Here is a 23,110-nt window from a genome sequence, read left to right on the forward strand (position 1 = left end):
CGGGTGGGACTCAAAGTAGTGACGCAGCTTGCGCCGAGCCAAGACTACAGCGTAGATCAGCTTCTGGATGTGGGGGTAGCGTGTTTTGGTCTCGGAGAGCACTTCGCTGATGAAGTAAACAGGTCGCTGGATAGGTAGAGCGTACCCTTCTTCCTGCCTCTCGACTACTATGGCCGCGCTGACCACCTGGGTCGTTGCGGCGACGTAGAGTAAGAGGGCCTCGTCCTTGGCCGGCGGTACCAGGACGGGAGGATTGGTGAGCAGTGCCTTGATCCTGGCGAGGGCTTCTTTGGCCTCGGGGGTCCAAGAAAAGCGTTCGAATTTCCTCAAGAGGCGGTACAGAGGCAAGCCTTTTTCGCCAAGGTGCGAGATGAAGCGGCTTAGGGCCGCAAGGCATCCCATAACCCTCTATACTCCCTTGAGGTCTCAGATCGGTCATATGTTGGTTACAACCGAGACCTTCTCTGGGTTAGCCTCGATGCCGCGTTCCGAGACTATGAATCCCAAGAGCATGCCTCGGGGGACCCCGAAGACACACTTCTCGGGGTTGAGCTTGATGCCCTTCTCTCTGAGGCATTTGAAGGCTATCTCCAGGTCATCGATGAGATCCCCGGCCTTTCTGGACTTGACCACGATGTCGTCCACATAGGCCTCGATGGTTCACCTGATGTGCTCACCAAAGACCTGGGTCATGCACCGCTAGTATGTGGCCCCTGCGTTTTTGAGGCCGAAAGGCAAAGTCACATAGCAGTACATGCCGAATGGCGTGATAAAAGAAGTCGCGAGCTGGTCGGACTCTTTCATCTTGATTTGATGGTAACCAGAATACGCATCAAGGAAAGACAGGGTTTCGCATCCCGCCGTGGAGTCAATGATTTGGTCGATTCTAGGTAATGGGAAAGAGACTTTCGGATAGGCTTTATTCAAATCGGTGTAGTCTACACACATCCTCCACTTCCCATTTTTCTTTTTGACTAACATAGGGTTAGCTAACCACTCTAGATGGGACACTTCCTTGATGAATCCGGCCGCCAAAAGCTTCTGCACCTCCTCGCCGATGGTCCTGTGCTTTTCCTCGTCGAATCGACGCAGGCACTGCTTCACCGGTCTAGAGCTAGCCCGGATGTCCAAGGCATGCTCGGCGACCTCCCTCGGTATGCCCGGCATGTCCGAGGGACTCCACGCGAATACGTTGGCATTCGCACGAAGAAAGTCGATGAGCACAGCTTCCTATTTGATGTCGAGGGTGGCGCTGATCCTCAGCGCCCGGTCATCAGGGCAGGTAGGGTCGACCGGGATGAGCTTGACAGCCTCCGTGGGCTCGAAAGTCCTGGCACGACGCTTGGGCTCGGGTAGTTCGCTGCTGAGTCGGTCGAGGTTGGTGATGAGGGTCTCGGCCTCCACGAGAGCCTCAACGTACTCGATGCACTCAACGTCGCAGTCGTATGCATGCTCGTACGTGGACTCAATCGTGATAACACCATTGGGACCCGGCATCTTGAGCTTGAGGTAGGTGTAGTTGGGGACCGCCATGAACTTGGTGTAGCACGGCCGCCCCAGGATGGTGTGGTAGGTTCCCTTGAATCCAACCACCTCGAAGGTAAGGACCTCCTTGCGGTAGTTGGAGGGGTTGCCGAAGCAAATGGGCAAGTCGATGCGCCTGAGGGGTCGCGTGTGTTTCCCTGGCATGATGCCGTGGAAAGGCGCGGCATCACCCCGGAGCTGTGACTGGTCGAGCTCCAAGAGCTCTAGGGTGTTGGCATAGAGGATGTTGAGGCCACTACCTTCGTCCATCAACACCTTGGTAAGTCGGGTGTTGCCGATGATCGGGTCGACAATGAGTGGGTATTGCCCGAGATTCAGGACATGATCGGGGTGGTCATCCCGATCAAAGGTGATCGCCTCCCGAGACCAGTCGAGGTATCGGGGAGTGGCCACCTTAACCGAGAAGACTTCCCAGTGTTCCCTCTTTCACTAGCGCGTCGTGAGGCATGCTGAGGGCCCGTCGAAGATCATGAATGCGTTGTGCACCTCGGGGAACCCGTCGTCCTTGTCGTCGTCCTGGTCGCCGGCGCCCCTCTTCTTGGCATCATCGTCGGGGAGCCTGAGCTTAGCATAGTAATGCTAGAGCATGGTGCACTCCTCGAGGGCGTGCCTCACCGGGCCCTAGTGGTAAGGGCAGGGCTTTTGAAGCATATCGTCGAAGAGCCTGGGACCTCTGGGGACCTAGGGATTCTTGCGCTCTATGGCTGCGACTAGATCATCCTTGAGGACCTCCTGCTTCCCCTGGTGACCCTTTTTCTTTTTCTTGGGGAGGTGGGGAGCCGAGGCCTCGGGGGCCTCGTCCCTCCGCTTCCCCTTAGCGTTGTTTTCGGGGAAGATGGCCCCAACAGCCTCTTCGCCCGAGGCGAAGTTGGTGGCGATGTTGAGGAGCACGGTAGCCGAGCTCGGCACGTTCCGACCTAACTCTCAGACCAAGTCTCGACAGGTGGTACCGGAGAGGAAAGCCTGGACAATTTCTGAGTTACCGACGCTAGGCAACTCGGTGCATTGCTTGGAGAAGCACCGGATGAAGTCTCTGAGAGATTCGTTCGGCTTCTGGCGACAACTTTTAAGGTCCTAGGAGTTCTTGGGGCGCACGTATGTGCCCTAGAAATTCTCGACGAAGACCCTAACCAAGTCACGCCAGTCATGGACCTATGAGGGAGGGAGATGTTCAAGCCAGGCTCGCGCCGAGTCTGACAGGAACAACGGGAGGTTGCAAATGATGAGTAGGTCATCATCCGCGCCACCTAGCTGACAAGCCAGGCGGTAATCGGCCAGCCAATGTTCGGGATTGGTTTCACTGCTGTACTTCATGAGGTTGGCTGGTTGCCGAAACCAGGCCAGAAAATGAGCAGCGGGGATGGCTCTGCTAAAGACTCGAGGACCAGGTGGCTCAGGGGAAGGAAAGCGGTCTTCCCCACTATCGTAGCGGCCACCTCGGTGTGGATGGTAGCCCTAGGCGGGCCCCTCATTATCATGGCGCCGTCGCCTGCTGACCGCTTTGTGGTCACCCTACGCCTCGCGTCGGTTGCCGAGGCGGTCGTGCAGCAAGGGGACCCTGTTAATTGTCGGTGCCCGAGTGGGCTCAGGACGAACCGAGGCCTCCCTATCCTATCGAGGCAGTGCCGTGGGAAGGTCTAAGGCGCGCCCGCGCTGTTAGGAGGCGAAACTATCGGCCTGCTGCACCGCAGTGATTTCGAGGAGATCCTAGAGCTCGCCGTGGACCCGTCGCCCCTCCGTGGTAGAGGGCTCGGGCATCGTTCGGACTAGCATCGCCGCAGCTGCGACGTTCTGGCTAGCGCGATTGAAGATTGGGGGTTGCTCACCCCCTTTGTCGTCGTTGATACGGTGGTGGACGTCGCGGGCCCTCTGCCATCACCGCGACCTTGCTGCTCCTGCTCGAGAGTGTCTTGGAGCTACTGTAGAAGGAGTCGGTCTTGGTCGACCTTGGCCTAAAGCTCACAGAGCTGCTCCAAGTCCAGGCATCGAAGTTGTCCGGGGGCAAGGTTCTCGTTCTGCGCTGCCGGTAGGACAACGCGTGAAGGTGTGGCATCGCCTGCTCCCTGGCGAAGCGGGGAACGGTTGCCTACCCCCTCGTCCTCATCGCCCATGCTCGGCATCCCGAGTCCGACATGGAAGCACTCACGAGTGGGATCGTAAGTGCCTTCGTCGTCAGAGTCGGAGTAGCCAAAGCAGTAGTCACTCGCGGCCAGGAAGCGACGCATGGCTTCAGGGTCACGAAGTTTGGAGAAGTCCACTCCGGCCCACACCTCGTCCTCCTCCGAGGAGTCAGCGTGGGTGTAAGTCCAAGTCGTGGTGCCGAAGTCGAGGGCGAAGCATTGGTGGCGTCCCAAGGGCTCTGCGTGAGCAGAAGCGTAGGCGGAAGCATAGGTGGTGGCGGCATTTCTCAACCCGAAGGGGTACGGGGATGGTGCCATCGCCAGGCTTTGCTCCGCCGAAGTCGACTCCTCAGGAGGTGGTGGGGCAGAGCTTGATGATGGGGCATCGTCGTGCGCCACCGGCTTCTTTTCCTTGTCCAAGCTCAGGCTAGACAGGTCCCTAACTAGGGACCTTGTGCCAACAGCTGGGCGTGGGATACCGGTGGAGCGCGGCGCATCACCCTGAGCTTGCGTGGTGCCGGGGTGGTCCCGCCCGTGCCGTGCCTAGCGAGCGTGATGAGGGCGGCGGCCTGGGCGCCGCCTACGCCCAAGCTGCTAGGGCGCAATGTCATCGACGGTCAGTGGGATTCTGGGTGTGAGGAGTACCATATCGTACTCATGTCCTAGAGACATGAACTCTAGGCTCTTGAACCAGATTATCGTGCCTAGACGCAGTGGTCGCACGGGGTCTGCCATCCGGAACTTTTCGGGATGACGAAGATGACACGCAGTAGGCCCCTACCTGGCGCGCCAACTGTCGGTGTTTTGGACCGACGAGCCCTCAACCAACTAGTAAATTTGTACTGCGTGTTCCCAATCCCGGATGGTGATGCAAAGAGACACAAGGTTTATTCTGGTTTAGGCAATAGGTGCCCTACGTCTAGTCTGAGAGATCGATCTTGTATTCCTTGCACTGAGGTGCTCGTAGTAGGGGTTTACAAGCAGGGCGAGAGAGGGAGCTAGTCCCAGGTCTCTACGTGGGGTGGTGTGGTTTGCTTGAGATGTTGATCTCAGGCAACGGGGAAGCACGTGTTCGTCTAGGCATTTATGCGTGAGTTCATCGCGTGGGCGTAGGCCTAATCGTAAGCGTCCGATTCTCCTCCCCCTAGAAACGGCCGTGGTCCCTCCCTTTTATAGTTGAAGGGGGGATGGAGGTGATACATGTGTTAGCTATGCGGCGTCATGCGACCAGAGGCGACATGTCCGAGCCTTGTAGCCTGTCACTATGGTGGCATGGTCGATGGAGTGGTCCTGCTCTTGAAGTGCTGGGGCGACGCGCCGGTCACGCCCAATCCTGTGCGACATGGGAGCTCCAGTGATGGCTCGACGTAGGGCATGGCGGACGTCATGCTGGTCGCTGTGCGTTGACAGTATGAGGAGCTGAGGCCCGGTTGGTGCTGAGGCCCGGTTGGTGCTGAGGCCGAGTCGCCGTGGGGGCTCAGTGGGTGCGAATTCCGAGGTTGCCGAGACCCTAAAGTGGATTGCTGAGGCTTAGAGGGAGCAGTTGGTCCCGTACACTGATTCCGAGGCTATTGTGACTTGGACTTGACTTCCCACGCCGTGTTGTTCCTGGAGCAGGGGTTTGGTAGCACAGTGTAGTGCGGGCGCTGATCGTGGGCACAGCACCAGAGCACAGTGGCTGGTAACCCCTGCCCCATCCTGTCCTAGACGGTATGGCGTTGATGCGGCTTCCCATCTCGTCGGCCGCTCCGCTGTGTCGAGCCGTCGTCCGGCTGATATCACGGGAGTGGTCGGTTGCATTAATGGGACGCGGTGCTCTGTCGGGGAGATCGGTCGAGGCAGAGGCGATGGGTTATTGCTGAGCCGGCCTCGAGCGAGATGGGGAATCGACATCTCGTCTGAGGCTTTACGCGCGGGGCCTCGGGCGAGACGGAGAATTGGTTCCCTATTCGAGGCCTTTCATGCGAGGCCTCGAGCGAGGCGAAGATTCGGTAGGCCTTCTAAGGCCTCCTGCGCGAGGCCTCGAGCGAGGCGGAGAGCCGGTGGCCTCGGACAAGGCTGGGGTTAGCCAATGGTTCGTCTCTTGGCTTTGATTTTGATGGGGTCTAAGCGATTTTTTCGGTATACGCTTAGGGGACCCCGTTTCATGGTACCCAACACCTACAAATATACCTTTGCCTTGCGCATTCCATTTCATCTCCTTTGTCGGTGATGCAACACAAGCATCCAACCTTCATCTTTATCAAATGATGAAAAATAATCATTCATAGGTGTAGCCAACCATGCTACCTTTGATAATTGTCCATAGCATGAACTTCCTCCATCACTGTCCATCAAGCCACTTGATCATCAACACAAATCAACACTTGGCTTGATCTCTTTGAATGATATGATCGACTTTATGTCATCATGAGGCCTTATTGGTTCATCGATCGCAGCTTCGCTTGCTCTTTACCGTTGCCTCGGTCCATCGGCGCCAAGCTCTCTACTCACGCTTCACCGCCTCGATGGTCCATCGTACCCGAGCCTTTAGCTTTCCCTTCACACTGGCAACCCGATCCTTTGTAGCCAAGCCATGCCTCTTGATCTTCTCCACGTAGCCACATGACATCATGTCATGTCTCATATGCAATGTGCTCCTCCAAAGCACTAGTTGAGCACTTGCAACATAACTAAGCCACTTCTCCATCATGGCTTTAAGTGTTGCTCGTACTAGTGTACCTGTGGACTAGTCACCCGTGTATCTCACATCAAACACATATTAGTCCACCTAAATTGTCACTCAATTACCAAAACCAAATTAGGGCCTTTCACCGATAGCCTTTGTCTTGAGGCTTGTCAACATGATTCCTTGTCATCTCCACCATGGCCTTCAAGCCGGTCAAAGCCTCCATGTGGACCAACCTTTTGCCTTTCATTTCTCATGTGAAATGTTAGTCCACAGATGCTATTAATTACCAAAATGCAAACAGGCGCCTAGATGCTTTCACTATCCCACCCAGCTGTTTAGACCTGGAGATGGAGCTACACGAAAACGGGGTTCGAGCAACGTTGGTGTACCCCCGGTCGACTGCCTGTGCCTGCTCCGCTGAAGTTCTGTGATGTAATTTTCTTTTAGATCCCTGGGTCCTTTTTAAATAAAGTTATCGCTTTTGTAATAAACACCACAATGTATCACTGTTGATGTTGTCACATGTATGAATAAGCTGATCCTGGCATACATGTGATTTGCATTCAGTTTTGCCTTTAAAACCGGGTGTCAGAGAATGGCTAGGGTTTGGGCCGTCACATGACTCTGATTTTGGTCCACAGGTCTGCTAGGTACTCCCTCCGTTTCAATACATAGCTTTTGCTATGCAGTTACATATAACGTATGTCTAGATGCATAATAAAAGCTATGAATCTAGAAACGGCAGAACAACTTATAATTTGGAATAGAACGAGAAATTTAGATATTTTACAATTTGAAGACAACTTCTTACAAAAGAACTGCAGGTTGTAAGGCCATGTTCGGGGGGGGGGGGGGGGGTGGTGTTTGTCAATCATTATTCTAGCGGGAATAAAGGAATGAAAAACATACAAATGGAAGAAAGCAGAGGAATATTAAATGAATGGAGGTGTTAAATAGAGGATTGGAAAATACAGTAATTTTATAGAAATAGGTGTTTTGAACGCAGAAAATATGACTAGCGTAAGAATTTGAGAGTTAGTCGCAAACTGATGGTTTAAATTAAATTTAACAGTGAATATTTCTTTTCCTTTTATAAAGCTGGTACATAAAAGCATGGAAGAGGTCCCTGTATGGCCATATGCTAGCATCTTCTTATCCGGTGGCTTTCTCAAAGCGATGCATCATCATAGTGTGTTTGGTTTGTTGGTGAGGAAAGCCTGGCTCGCACCTGGAACCAGGTTTTGCTGGACATGCTATAGAGATGCGAGCTGTTCTTGTCTACTTCCTCCGTTGCTTTTTAGCCGTAGTTGTTATCTCCGAGGAGCTAAACATACTCAACTTTGATTAAATATATATAAAAAATATTAATATTTATGGTACATAATTAATATCATTAGATAGATCATTAAATCTATTTTTATAATAAATTTATTTGGGGATACAAATATTGCTAATATTTTATATAAACCTGGTTCAACTTAAGAAAGTTTGACCAACACAAATAGCATAGTGACACTTAAAAAAGGACAGAGGGAGTACATGTCTATAGTATGGCTGAGAAGAGATGGTGTTTGGTTGCCTGCGTGAAGTCGGACCATATGAAATAAAAATAGAAAAACAAGAGATATTATAATAATTAGACCCCCTTTGGAACGCAGAAATTTTGCAGGAATTATATAGAAATTTCACAGGAATCAGTTTATTAATTGCACTCTACTAGATCATATTTTACTTTTAATATCTTAATTTACTTTAAAATACACTAATACCACTTAATATATACTAATCATATGTTAATAGCATCAATAAAAAACTTTGTTGTAAATAAAATATATATCCAGGGAGTCAGGCTCTGCGCTACCTTAGGGCTCGTTCGTCCAGGGTCATTCCGGTTAGGAACCATTCCTGGTTGAGAGTTGTAGATAAGTGTTCCTGACCGGAACGGACCCAGGCCACGGAACGGATCCAGGCCACGGTTCCCAGGAACCGAACAGGCCCTTATGCATGGGGAGCCAGGTTCTGACTCTGATACGGGTAACCAAGCGCTTGCGAGGAACCTGCGAGAACCGGGCAGAGGCTACAAAGTCCACTCGGTGAGGAGAAAAAGTACTTTTTTTAAGGTTTATTTGGATTCATGCCATTATTATAACTTTTGATGTTTGGAGAAACGTCATTATTATTTGTCTATTTTGAAGCATGTCATTATAATTTTTTGTTTCCCACAAATATGACATAGAATACGTATGGACACGGCTTGAGTCCAGCTGCAGACGTATACGAAGACGTATACTTCATCGCAGCCTCTCTCCTCTGTCACTGACACGCGGGTCCCACATGTCATCTTCTTCCTCCTCCTCTCCTCATCTTCCCTTGCTGAGCGCGTCGATGGCGATGGCGAGCAGCAGCAGCACACGGCCGAACAACAGCAGCAGCATGCTTTAAAATAAGTAAATAGTAATGGTGTTTCTTCCGACATCAAAAATTATAATAATAGGAATCCAAATAAATTTTTTTATGGTCATAGGTCCCACCGCAAACATGCAACCGAATCTTGCCGCTGAAGAAAAATTTTAACGCGAGGCATCGTACATACGCGGTGCAGGAAGCGATGCAACGACTGCGGCGAGAGAGAGCAGCAGTGTACAGTAACAATATGTGTTCTATCTCGTCTACTAGTCGGGTTTTTTTTTCTTTTGATTGAAAGCACTGCTCTACTACTCGTTTGCTTCGCCGTTTGGACATCCGGATCATGCGAGGACGCCGACCAACAAAGTGGAGGAGAATAAAGCTTCCTTTGAAACTTCCACTCAATTGCTGCTCTCTTTTTTCCTCTCTCACTGGACACGATGCCCAATGGTCCCACTTCTCCGGTGAGCCTCTACTCCGTTGAGAGGTCGTGAGTCGCTGGCACTCGTTTTCTTCGTTCGTCGGCGTCATCCGTGCTCATGATGCTATGCCCCCTGATGACACTCATCTGCTCACGCAATCACGAAGGAAAAGAAAATAAGAGATAGGAGTGGATTCTTTTTTTTCTCTTCCCGCCGTGAAATCGGCATTTTAGCTGCAGGCTTCCAGCTTTTAACTTTTCCCCAACCTTCGTTTCTCTCCCTCACGATCACGAGTCACGCAGACGCAGGCAGCGGCCCGATCCGTTGGGAAAAGGCCGCCGCAGATCTGAGTTTTTACTGCACCTCTTTTAATCCTAGACGGAGATGGACATCGACGGCAACCGAAATGCCCGCCGAATCGTATTTGCGGCACGGCGCCGTTCCGCTGAACCGACGGCCATACGCGTAGACGACGTACGAGAGGATGCATCAAACAGTGTATAAAGAGTTTTCCACCCTTCATGCCTTTTGATAAAGTGGGTGCACTCTCGAGCCTAGAGCCCACTCACTTTTGTTTTAGGGTGTATTTAGTTTGTGAAATGAAAATTTTTGAATATTATATTAAATGTTTTGGGATATTAGAAAAGTTTTCAGATACTAATAAAAAAACTAATTGCATGCCTCGTGTGAAAACCAGAGACGTAGCGCTTCCGAAAAGGAAGAATATGGTTCCTCGGTACCCATAACTCCATAAGCCATGTGATGTGCCGGAGTTGACTCCTCTACCCGCGTCCACTCACTGTCCTGGCCGGCGTCTTCTCGTGCAGCTCCCATCGCCACCCCCCACAGCGCACATCTCCCGTACCCGGTCGGTCTCGGACCCAGCCGCCTCTCTCCAGTCCGTTCATCACCGGCGTCCGATCCGGCTGTTGCTGCCGGCCTCCACTGAGTGCTGCTCAGCTCGGCTGCTGTACGTCCGTGGAGGACGGACGACGGACGACGGCCATGGAGAAACTACAATGGATTCTCTCAGCCGGGGCCAACTTCTACGGAGAGACCCAGACGAACAACGAGCTGGACCGCCTCCGAGCCACCTTGCCCAAGGCTCGCAAGCTCATCTGTCGCGTCGAGTGGGGCATGTTCAAGGACAAGGAGCTGGCGAAGCTTCTCTCGCATCTCAAGGACACCACCTACGATGCAGAGGACATCCTCCGCGAGCTAGATGACCAGGTGCTGAGGCAAAGCATACAGGACGCTGACCGGAGCAGGGCAGGTCAGCTCCTATCTTCCTCTCTGAATCTTGCCAAAATTTGGATCCTTCGTGGCAAAGCAAGGATAAAGGAGATGCAAGATAAGCTCGACAAGGTTGTGGCTGAGATCGAGGGGATGCTCAATCTTATGGGACTTATGAGCTTTGAGCCATCACAGATCATGCCGGAGACGAGTTCGGTCATCAGCACCCCGGAAGTTGTTGGTCGTGATGGTGAACGAGATGTGTTGATCGAGATGCTTGGTGTGACGATTGGGCGCGAGGCCCAACGGGATCAGGTGATCAAACTATTGGGAGTGCAACTCGCCGGGACCGGGGGCAATAGCTCTGACTCTGAAGGTGGTGGATCTAATCGCCGGAAGAGAGAAGCCGCAAGCAATAATGGTGTCGCTTCCACATCCAGAGCCAAGCAACCAAAAGGAAACAGCGGCAGGGCTGGAGTTGCTGAGACTACTAACTGCACCAACAATGTTTCTGTCATCTCGATTGTTGGTATTGGTGGTGTGGGGAAGACTACCCTAGCTCAGTTCATCTACAATGATCCAAGGGTGCAACACCACTTTGGTGTGGTGATATGGGTCTGTGTCTCCGACTTGTTTGATAAGAGAAGGATAACAAAGGAGATCATTGAATCCATCCCTGGGAAGAAATTCGACACATCATCATGCAGTCTAAATGCTCTGCAAGTCGAATTGAAGGAGCGTCTGAAGATGTGCCCAAAATTCCTTCTGGTGTTGGATGACATTTGGCCGAATGCTAATGCATATTGGGAGGCATTTTATGCACCTCTGAGGTACGGACCCGAAGGCAGTATGGTCTTAGTGACTACAAGATGTCCAGTGGTTGCTACTCGTGTTACCACAAGCAACTGTGAGCCTGTCCAACTTGAAGGATTGCCTACTGATATATTTTGGGATTTCTTCAGAAAGTGTGCATTTGGTACAAATAACCCAGAGTCATATCCTCACTTGCAAGATATTGGTAAGAGCATTTGCACTAGGTTGTGCGGGTCTCCTTTGGCTGCAAAAACACTCGGGCGCTTGTTGAATATGAGCCTGACAGAGCAACACTGGAGGACTATCCAGAAGAGTGAACTCTGGGAGCTGCGGCATGAAGAGAATGAGATATTACCAGCCCTTCAACTCAGCTATTTGTATCTCTCAGAAGATGTTAAGAGATGTTTCATATTTTGCTCCATGTTTCCCAAGGATTATAGCTTTGAAAGAGATGAGATAGTTAGCATTTGGGTGGCCGAGGGCTTTGTTGTGCCAGGGGGAAGCATGCGTCCTGAAGATGTGGGGATTATTTACTTTGATGAATTGAGAAACAGATTTCTTTTCCAAACCGATCCAAAATGCCCGAATAAAACAAGGTACTTAATGCACGATCTGATCCATGATATGGCTGTGTCCTTTTCTATGGATGAATGCTTGGTGATGCAAGATTTAAGAAACCAGAACAAGAAGAGCAGAATGCAGAATACAGTTCGGCACATGTCGATTGAGGTGGGTGGTGAGTCATTGACCAGAATGGGAGATATTCAACATTTGAATAAACTGCATTCACTTAGGTTTGGAATCAGATTTGATGTTGAAATTACCTGGTTCAATCAGCTCTCTAACATTCTATTTTTGAGCCTAAAAGGCTGCCAGCTGGTAAAGCTACCCGGAAGCATATGTGAGCTGAATAGTCTCCGTTATCTTGATATATCTCGTAGCAGTGTACAAGAATTACCTGAGAAATTCTGGTGCCTTTACAACCTACAAGTTCTTGATGCAAGTCATTCAAAGCTGCAAAGAATTCATCAGGGCGTAACAAAGCTAATCAACTTGCGCCATCTAGCACTGCCAGCAGAATCCTCTCAGACCTTGTCATGGGTAAGAGGGCTTGGAAACCTATCTTGTCTACGAAACTTGAGTGAGTATATAGTTGCAGAAGAGACTGGGAGAGGAATTGATGAGCTGAAGTTCATGAATCAGCTCAACGGAACGCTTCGCATCAGATCTCTTGCTAATGTTTGGAACGAGGAAGAGGCTGCTGAGGCTACACTTGTTGGAAAGCAATACCTCAAGGAACTTGTTCTACAGTGGCGACAGGGATCATTAAGGTTGACGCGCAGTGATAATGGAGTGCTCGAAGGCTTGCGTCCGCATTCGAGAATTGAATGCCTTAAAGTCGATGCCTTTTGTGGTGATAGGCTTCCAAGCTGGTTTAAGCCAGAAGACCTTCCAACTTTAAGAAGCCTGGAGCTTTCCTACTGTGTTTCCTTGGAAAGTTTATCAATCCCCTGCTCTGCCGATGGAACACAAACGGGTGGCAATGATGGGACGCAGCATGCAAGCAGCAGCATCAGTCGCAACAATGGAATTGTGTCCTTTGCCTTTACAGGCCTCACTACTTTAGGTGTTTTCAAATGCTGGGCGCTGACAAATCTTGAGCAGTTCTTGACCCCAGAGATACTGCCATCCATCAAGTCGGTAACGCTTGAGGAGTGTGGGGATCTCGTATCAATACCGGTTCATACTTTTGTGGGGTTTGCTTGCCTACAGGACCTGAAAATATGTCATTGTCCCAAGCTGGAGTGCCCACGGGAAATGGTTCTGCCCCCCTCACTCCGACGACTCTGTATAGTGAATTGCAATGAGCTGGACAGGTCATTCCCAGCCTGCCTAGAGAACCTCACCTCTCTGACCCTCCTGCAGTTGTGTGGATGTGGCAGGGTCAAGTGCATCCTGTCGAACTCGATCGTCACGCTCACATGCCTGGTAATACGTGGCTGCTGTGAGTTGGGATCCATCGGAGGATTGCAGGGCCTTGCATCCATACAGCATGTCGAGCTATCTCACTGCCCTAAGCTTACTGAGGTGCAACAGCCCTTCGAGAAGAAGGAACTACAGACCAAGGAGGGGAAGGAACTACTCAAATATATACGTGGTTACAGGGATTTGGATGCAGCAGACCCATTAATATGGTAGTTCCAGATCACCTGTGACTACATGGCTTATCGCAGCCGTATAATGTGCATCCAACGGCTTAGTTGCAGTGCATGTGAGGGGGTGGTTAGATGCAATCCAACGGCTGACTCAATTTTGATCCAGATGCCTCAGTGCCAACCATGGTGATGGTGTACTTTGGCCAACCTGCTGACATATCTACCAGACCATATTTTAGAGGTATTTATTCTACCCTAATGATCCAGCCCAAGCGATGTATATATTCTCACTGCTATGTCAAAGTTGGTCATACGATTTGTATCACTGGGTTATTCAACTGCTTATATTTGCGACTTTACTTGTGTTCAACTTGAGTGGGAGTCATGTATACTAATGCGCACATATTGTTGCAAATGATTCAGTGATGTTCTAAAATTTGTAAAATATCACTTTGTTTATCTGATACTCTGATTTGGTTTCAGCCTATTTTGTATGTAGGAACTGAACATATGAAGCCATGATGTTTGGTGTAGTTATCAAACCTAAGCAGTTATTATAGCTCACTAATCTTGCTGGCATGGGCTTCTAGGTGCTCTAACTTACTAGCTGTCATAATTTTAGATTTTGGTTTGTCGATAAAAATTGATTATCTCTAACAATTTAGTTTAACCAGAACAAGAACTAGGCATGCTGGTTCAAACATAATATATATCACGATCTGGACACACCTAATTCAAGTTGTATTTGTCAGTTTTCAATTAATTTTGGCATTAATCGGTGTATATGTTTGTCAATATTCTATCTTGAGAGTAGTATAAGGCTGCTTATGTCTGAGAATAACCTGATGAACTTGGTAGTTTCTCGACCTCTTTCAACATGTTCGCTTGTTGGTTTTAGCCAGCCCAAACCAGCCAGTCAACAGTGTTTTTCTCTCACAATAAACCAGCACCAGCCAGCCTAAACCAGCCCAGAAACCAACCAGCGAACATGCCGTTTGACGTCAAAGGTGTGGACCATGCAATTAACTAGCAAGATTTTCCAATTATTTATTCAGGGACAATCGGACAACATATTTGCACGTACTGATATATGCAGCAGAGCAAGATGCTTATATGATTGAAATTCTCATCCAAGCAAGAGAGCATGTCCCTCTTGGTATAATTTATCTTCTCACTGTCTGCTCGGTAGAGAGAATTTTTATCTAATCCTTGGAATGCACCTCATGTTTTCGATATTTGTTTAAAACTATCGATAAGTCAAATGCTTAATGCGTATAAAGCTAATTGAATCTTTGCATCTCAACGAACGAATTCATTTTGCATAGTATGACTATTAGGTTTTTTTTTTAGATAAATGATAGTTTATATCCAGCTTCATCTACCCAGGGTAGAATCAGGCCAATTATTATAAAGTTTGGTACAACGACCAACACACAACCCACAAGGATCACAAGCTTATAAGTAGACACTAGGACAACAAAGCGGGAAGTAAAGTTCTGACTAATGAAGACTAATAAACCTAGTCGGTAACCATCCATTGGAATTAAAGAAGTGCAATGCTGATGTCTCCAGATGCTGCCCAATAAAAATCAGCTGATCCCGTAGATCATTACGCTGCTGCAGCCTTGCCCATTGCCGTAGCCAATGGGTTCTCCTGAATAGCACCTGCAAAAAAGTTTTCGGTCTGCATTTGTCAAAAACTACTTCGTTTCTTGTTAACCAGATTGTCCAACATAACGCTGACACTGCAGTTAATAACAAAGAATTATGTATGTTACCACCCGCCTTAGACCAATTAACAAATAAATCATATATACTGAGGGGGTGATAACCCAAACATCAAGTGTACAGTATGCCACAAGAACTTAGCATAATAACATTGGAAAAAAGGTGTTGAATAGTTTCTGGATGGTGACAGAAGCAACATTTCGTATCACCATTCCAGATTCGTCGTGCAAGATTGTCATTGGTTAAGATCACACCTCTTTTTAAATACCACAAGAATATTTTTATTCTTAAAGGAATTTTGATCAGCCATAAATCCTGTGACACTCTGACCCTATTGTTAATTAGTGCAGCATACATAGATTTAACAGAAAATATACCAGATGAATGTAATGCCCAAACAAACACATCCCTTTCCCCCTGTAAGTTCACATCTTGTAACGAGATAATAATTCTATGCCAATCCCTTAGATTTCTACCCCCTAAATTCCGGCGTAAGGAAATGTTCAGCGGGATTAATGCAAGTACAGTTGCCACAAAATCCTGCTTTCTTCTCACAATATTGAACAACGAGGGAAATTTATCTTTTAATGGTTGGTTTCCCAACCAGGTGTCCATTCAAAAACGAGTTTGTGACCTGTCTTTTACTTTGAATGAACCAAAAGTCATGAAACTATCTTTTACATTCATCAGTCCTTTCTAGAAGTGAGAGTCAGTGGGCCTTTTGGTACAGCTCCCTATAGTTTTATCTTTTATATATTTATTTCTCAATAATTCTTGCCACATGCCATCCTCAATTAACAGCTTGAAGAGCCATTTACTCATCAGGCATTTGTTTTGTAAATTCAAATTATGTATGCCTAAACCACCCTGTATTTTTGAATGGCACATAATTTTCCATTTGGCCAGTCTATATTTTCGCTTGTGATGGTCGCTTTGCCAGTAGAATCTTGATCTAAAGCGGTCGATCTTTTCTAATACTCCTTTTGGGAGTTCAAAGAAAGACATCATAAACATCGGTAAGCCAGAGAGCACCGAGTTTCTTAAGACTGAAATACTGTCGTTTTTCATGATACTATTCACTGAAAACATATGCTATTTGTAGGATCCTAGGTGCATCCATTGTTAGCCCCAACAATGCAAAAAATAACTTTCAGTTCCATCTTTCATTCATATGGGCTACTCAACAACTGCTTTGGTACTTCCGCATTTGGATCCTGTTATCTAAAAGCGTGCATCTGCATGCTGCTATTAAATTAATTGCTGCTCCTGTTGAGTAAGCTGGACACAAGACACAACATATTGTGTGATAATTACAATTTATTTCTACTCAAATGAGCTTCCCATACATCTACATATGATGTGATACGATGCAACTTATTTCTTCAGCTTAACTTCATGTTTACTCTGTGATATGATGGTTCCGTTTTGCAATATTCATGTGCTTATGCTTATATTATAGTAGAATAATAATGGCTCAAAACTGTTGGTTCAGGTTCTGTGCTGCAGTCTTCGGATGCAAAGTTGTTGTGAGGAAGGGGGTTGAATTTGCGTTAGAGCTTGTTCGGTTTGGCAGGGACTGAAAGGGGATTGAAAGGGACTGAGGGGGATTAAATCCCTAAGGCCTCCTTTGGAAGACCCAATCCATGGGGGTTTCCCCACCTTTTTCCTGGGCCAGGCTCCCACACGGATTTCGGCCCCATGGAGAAGCGCCCTTGAATTTGGAAACCCATCACCCGGGAGAGAGCGACCCGAGCCCCGTACTTTCCCCGGGGCGGCTCTTCCCCGGCTTGAGCGAGCGAGCGCGCGAGCGAGGGCGACAAAGAGGAAGGACCGCCGCCGCAGTCGTTGCCCCCACCGCCGCCACCGAGCTCGCCCCCCCCCCCCCCCCCCCGCCACCGCCACCGAGCTCGCCCCCCGCCGTTGCCGCTGTGCTCGCCCCCCCGCCGGCTTCTTCCTCATCTCCGTCGCCAGCCTCGCGACCGCCACCACCTCCGTCCGAGCTTCAAGATCTACTCCAGGTTAGCTCCAACAACCCTCTCTTCATGATTGTTCATCATGAAGAGAGGGTTGTGCTGCTGTGATTTGATTGTTTACTCGGTCTTGAGTGTATAAAAAATATACTGTTTAGGATTGTGTTTGTATTTTGATGTTGCACAAAGGAAAACAGTTGAGTGACATTCTTTTGTTGCCCAAATTGTGATAAATTGTGACATTCTTTAGTTGCCCAAAATATATCTTGATATCTAGATAGGTTTCTAAATAGTTTGAGTGAGAGCTAAAATAGAATACTGCATGCACTAAAATAGATAGGTTTCTAAGTAGTGCTCAAAGTAATTCTTGTTAGTGATCTCTCAAGTCGAAAAGCATACACTAACAGAACGATTAATTTCTTTTAGCATGCACATAGTGACCAGTGAACTAGGTCTACCCCATTAATTAGTTTCAGAGAAATAAACTAAACACTCACACATTTTCATCCGTCGTTTGCCGCAGTTCAGTAAACACATCCTATATACAATATATTATGCATGTTAAATTCATAAATCAGTACTATATATGAGTTATCAGAGTTAACAAGAAACAAGTACTTAGTTGATTGGAAGTCTCAAAGAAGTTGCAACGACATTATTAACATATAATAATTTGGAGCATTGTTCATCATTTTCAGCATTTTACCTTACATTTATATTTCTAGAATTTTAGCTTATATTTATCTTTCACCATTTTTTAGTAATGTCAACGTCCCAGGGTACAAGGGCTGCATGGAGCTACACGTATGAGAAAGGGCTGGTGGATGTAATGAAAGAGCATGTCAATATCCCAATGTACAGGGCACAAAATGGCTGGACAGCAGATGGTTGGAGAAATATTGCTAAACGGTTCAATGAAAACTTCCCTTTAGCTCATTTTTCAAAACAGCAAATGCAAGAGAAGGAGAAGGAGTTGAAAGGAAACTATAGGACAATTAGAGATGCCAGAAAAGAGAGTGGTGTTGGTTGGAATGAGACGTTAAGCATGATAATTGCCGAACCAAAGAAATGGGAAGATCTAATTGAGGTTAGTCACTTTCTGTCAATTATATAGTACTGTGTTTTCACTATTTTAAGAAGCTAACCAAAATATTGCTTTGTTGCATTTAAGAGAAGAATCCCAAAGTCAGTAAGTTCCAAAAGAAGCCACTTCCTCTTTATGAACACCTGGCATCATTGTATGCAGGTAATTTTCCTTTGTTTGCTCATGAATACAATTTTTGTGGTGCTGTAGTGCTGTATTCATGAGCTAGCTGTATCGTAAATCTGAATTTTTGTATAAGTGTGCTCTTTATTTTATTAAGCTCATCTGTGTTGCAGTAAGAGTATTCAGAACTGTCATAAATTTTTGTACAAGTGTGCTCTTTATTTTATTCAGCTCATGAGTCTAAAAGAACAACTATGTTTATTTGGTGGTCTGAGTTTAGGGAACCACAATTTTATCTATCATTATGGCCTTACCATTTGTTTGCTCTGTTTCTTAAATGAACATGTGCCTATGGTGCTGAATAACTTTGAATAATACCTAAGAGTGTATCTCTGATGTGTATTAATAGAAAGTATAGCCACTGGAGATTTGAATTTTACATCAACCGAGCCACCTAATATGATGGCACGACCTCTAATTGAAAGAAGACACTCTGAGCAAAGTACACAGAACACGACTGCTGGCTCTAATTCTGTTGGCATCAATTTTGATACAAATCCTTTTTCTCAAATTGAGGGCCCAGAAGTGCAATCTGCACCACCCTATCTCAATCTAGAGGAGCAAGAAAGTGCTAGTGAAAAAAACGCAAGCAAAGTCAAATGTCAGCTAAACTCGGCGAATTCATAGACTTGAGAAAGATCCAGATGGAGAAAAATCAGGAAAAACTAAATGAGAAGAAGAAAAAAGAAGATGACTATTCTGTAGAAAAGTGCATTGCTGTTGTGGATAGCATAGAAGACCTAACTATTGAGCAGAAGGTAGATGCTAATGAGCTCTTTCAATCTGAGATGAATCGACAGATATTTATGATGAAAAAAAATCTAGCTGTTCGACTAGTTTGGCTAAAGAAAAAAATTTCACAGGTATGTTTGCTTGTCTTAGTTTTCTCCTCTTCTTCTAGCATTAGACTGTTGTAGTGTTCATCTGATGTTGTGGATATTTATGATGACCTGAATGTTTATCTGAACGGATGCCTCTAATTTGATCATTGGAGACTGCTGTAGTGTTCATCTACTGTAGTGTTAGAACATGTGTGAATGTTTATCTGCTGAATGAATGAATGTTTATCTACTGTAGTGTTCATCTGTTGAATGACCTACTGAACTGTAACGCCCCAGAGTCCAAACGGCTCAGATCCACTTTGCACGCTGAGCGAACCACACCTACCACCATCTAACTTACGCTTTCGTCCTCGCTTCGCGTAAAAGGATTAACCCGGGGATGGTGGGATGGACTCTAGAAGCCTTATATGTTGGTCTATCCCACCTTTAACAACTAAGGTGGGACTAAACTCTCCACAATATCTCATTAACTTGCATATGGGCCACTATAGGCTAAATTCCAAACTGGGCCAGATGTCACATACACCCCCCCTTAAAGGAACCGACGTCCTCGTCGGCCCAACACACCCATAACTGGGCAAACGATGACCAAGAACGTTCCCTCTTAGCATACGCAATCGTGCGCTCAGTGCCGGCACATGTGCCATGCCGTGCACCCCGTAGGGCCTACATGTGCAATGAACCCCATGTCCGCACACCTAATCCGCACGTGCCCGTGGCCGCAAAGGTCGGCTCTGATACCACTTGTAACGCCCCAGAGTCCAAACGGCTCAGATCCACTCTGTACGCTGAGCGAACCACACCTACCACCATCCAACTTACGCTTTCGTCCTCGCTTCGCGTAAAAGGATTAACCTGGGGATGGTGGGATGGACTCTAGAAGCCTTATATGTTGGTCTATCCCACCTTTAACAACCAAGGTGGGACTAAACTCTTCACAATATCTCATTAACTTGCATATGGGCCACTATGGGCCAAATTCCAAACTATGCCGGATGTCACATGAACCTGTATGAATGTTTATCTGAACGTGACCTGTTGTAGTGTTAGAACATGACCTGGAGTGTTAGAGAGAGTATGTCAAGAGTATATGGAAATGCAATGGTAAATAAATTCAGAGTTTAGATAAGTTACACTATGTGAAAAAGAAATCCCATGTACTTCTTTTCGTCAGTCGTCCTGCTTTGTTTGGTTTTTTTCTCTGTTCATCTCATTGCTAAGTTACTAATTCCACTGATGTTACATGTTTTTTTTGCTACAGAATTAGACCTGAAATGTCTACCTCCCTCGTCTTGTGTGTTCATCTCTTTGCTGCTAGCACTGGACACAAAGGAGTAGAGGGTAGCTAGCTAAGATTGAATTTTTAATTTGTGTTCGTATTCCATGATGAATAGAACTATATTATTTCGACTTTGGAGCTGTACTTTGACAATAGGTGCAGATTCAAGCTTCTTTGAGAACTATCTTGCTTTGTGCTAAATTACCTATGCAATTATGCTATAATTTTGGAGCTGTAATCTCTATTGGAGCTATAATTTTAGAGCAGTAATCTCTATTCGAACTGTATTATTACTGCTTGAATTTTGGTCTACATATGAGCTATACTTGTTCACAAATCAATCATGATTTGTATTATTTATGTAGATCTCTTATTTTTCATGTTATCTGACTTTCTTTGATTTTATTTTAAAAAAATTAATGATTTTTGGGTTTTTTCTGATTTGATGATTACTACTGATGTCTATTATTTTCTTGATTTGTTATTGATTTTTTCTCTGAGTTTTTATCCGATTCTAACAATTCTTGAAGCACCAGCCTGCACCAATAGCCTCAGGCGCACACCAGGCGGTTCATTCATTTGGCCATAGACTAAGCTACCTTTGATTCCTCAATATTTTTGGAATTAATTACTCCAGATTCCTTCATTTTCATATAAAGATCATTTCCTTCACGAGTCCGTTCCCCTACTCCGCCAAATACGGATACGCCTCCGTGAGCTTTAGCAATGTTATTGATTAATTCCATAATGAGTACTGTTTGAAGCAGGCAGCAGAGGCAGAGGGGGAGTGAAGCCACGGGAGGGAAAACCAAATGGAAAAGGGGTTAGGGGAGGGAAACAACAAGGTTTGATAAGTCCAGTGAAATCCCCCTCGGGGCCTCCTTTCTCTGGGCGTGGCTTCCCTCTGCATCCAAAGAAGGCCTAAGGGCTAGTTGGTGGACGTAAACGAAAAGCAATTTCAAACACCCTCCAAATAAGGTGTGCTACATAGCAATAGAAAAAAAGTTGTTAAACAGTTTCTTTTATGTTGCAAAAACAACAACTCCCATCGCCAAAGCTATCCGCAAGCGGCAAACACATGCATTTTTTTTGAGAGCTTCAGATTTGCTTACAAAGCAATTGTTTCTAGAATACAAACACCTTTAGGCGGTCTAAGGAACCACACATGCCTCAGCATAAATACTACTTCTTGCCAAAATATGCGCATGTGTGTTGTGTCAGCGATTCTCGTGTGTGAACCTCTGACTTGACCTCCCAAATTATCTGGATAGATGCACCGGAATCTTTCATTCATATTTTTAATCATAGGCAAGCAGCCAAATACCACCATGACCGTGCGTAGCAGCAGGTCCCAATATAGAGCGAAACTGCTTCTCTACATGCCAATGTCTCAAGTGATTATGTATGAATTGCATCATCAAAGACTATAGCCGAAGCACCCAGATACCTGCCGGTGGGGGGGGGGGGGGGGGGGAAGGGAATCCAGTCGAATTGTTGTGCATGTACTTGCAGTATATGCGCTATCGACTACCTTATTTCCTTCAACCATGTGAGATCAAAGATGAATGAGTTCACGAAAAGGAAAATAGATAATGGGTTTTGGAAGATATTATCGTGGATAGCTTTCCTGCAGGCATATCAAATTATCCATAGTATAACTAGAACTAGGATTAAAATCCTCATACTTCAACATCCACTAGTAGAGAAATGGGTTGTAGTCCCGATTTCCCAACCGGGACTATGAATCCGGGACTAAAGGTCCTGGCCTTTAGTCCCAGGTCACATAACCAGGACTAAAGGTCCATCCTCAGAAAAAAATAAACAAAATTGTAGGGAAACCTCTCTTGTGATGTGTGAGATTCGAACCCAGGACCTCTTTCCTCGCGCATAAACTCCTTATCAATTCAGTTGTACACCACATGTGACAGGGTCCTGGACACTCTCCTTTTAAATTGACCTGTGGGGTACCTTTAGTCCTGGGTGGGAGACCTTTAATCCGAGTTGGTGACACCAACCGGGACTAAAAGGTCACCCTTTAGTCCCGGTTGGTATTACCAGCCGGGACTAAAGGTTGAAGGACCTTTAGTCCGGGTTGGTAACACCAACCGGGACTAAGGGTGGCCTGCTGCGAAAGCGTGCCAGGACAGGGGCCTTTAGTCCATGTTGGTAGCTCCAATCGGGATTAATTCTTTCTTTACTCCCGGACGCAAAAAATACCAAGACTAAAGCCCAAAATCAAAGCGGATGAAAGGTCATTTCTCTACTAGTGATCTCTATCAACAATGAAAAGATCCCTATCCTCGATTCCCCGTTGAAAGGATCTATGGATGGCTAGAGGGGGGTGAATCTCCTAATTAAACTTTCTACAAATTCATAAATAAGCCTGGGCAAAATACCCGATACCCATTACCCGTACCCGAATTATCCAAACCCGGACCCGAATTACCCGAACCCGAGGTACCCGATCCCAAATTCGGATAGCGATTTTGATTACCCGAAATTAGTTTGGGTAATTCGGGTAATATCCCCCGGTACCCAAACTACCCGAACTACCCAAAGATTTATTTTTGTCTTTGTATTTATCATGTGTTGTTAGCTGAACCATTTAACTTATCACTTTATTAGAATATAATTCTCTCTATTTGAATGAGTGATTGT

General features: G+C 46.7%; 1 protein-coding gene and 1 pseudogene across 1 annotated transcript; both read left to right on the top strand.

Annotated features, from left to right (window-relative positions):
* The first annotated feature begins 9,936 nt into the window (after positions 1–9,936).
* LOC136521972 (disease resistance protein RGA2-like) lies at positions 9,937–13,757 on the top strand. The gene has a single exon (XM_066515765.1). It carries the CDS (start codon positions 10,170–10,172, stop codon positions 13,407–13,409), a length of 3,240 nt encoding a protein of 1,079 aa, XP_066371862.1. The 5' UTR covers positions 9,937–10,169; the 3' UTR covers positions 13,410–13,757.
* A 4,070-nt stretch (positions 13,758–17,827) lies between these two features.
* On the top strand, positions 17,828–19,426 carry LOC136524675 (uncharacterized; annotated as a pseudogene).
* Positions 19,427–23,110: the final 3,684 nt, after the last annotated feature.

The sequence above is a fragment of the Miscanthus floridulus genome, chromosome 18 (assembly GCF_019320115.1).
Source record: "Miscanthus floridulus cultivar M001 chromosome 18, ASM1932011v1, whole genome shotgun sequence".
NCBI classification, from domain to species: domain Eukaryota; kingdom Viridiplantae; phylum Streptophyta; class Magnoliopsida; order Poales; family Poaceae; genus Miscanthus; species Miscanthus floridulus.

Bases quoted from the DNA above. Each gene is read 5' to 3' on its own strand.
- LOC136521972 (XM_066515765.1), top strand. From the start codon at position 10,170: ATGGAGAAACTACAATGGATTCTCTCAGCCGGGGCCAACTTCTACGGA.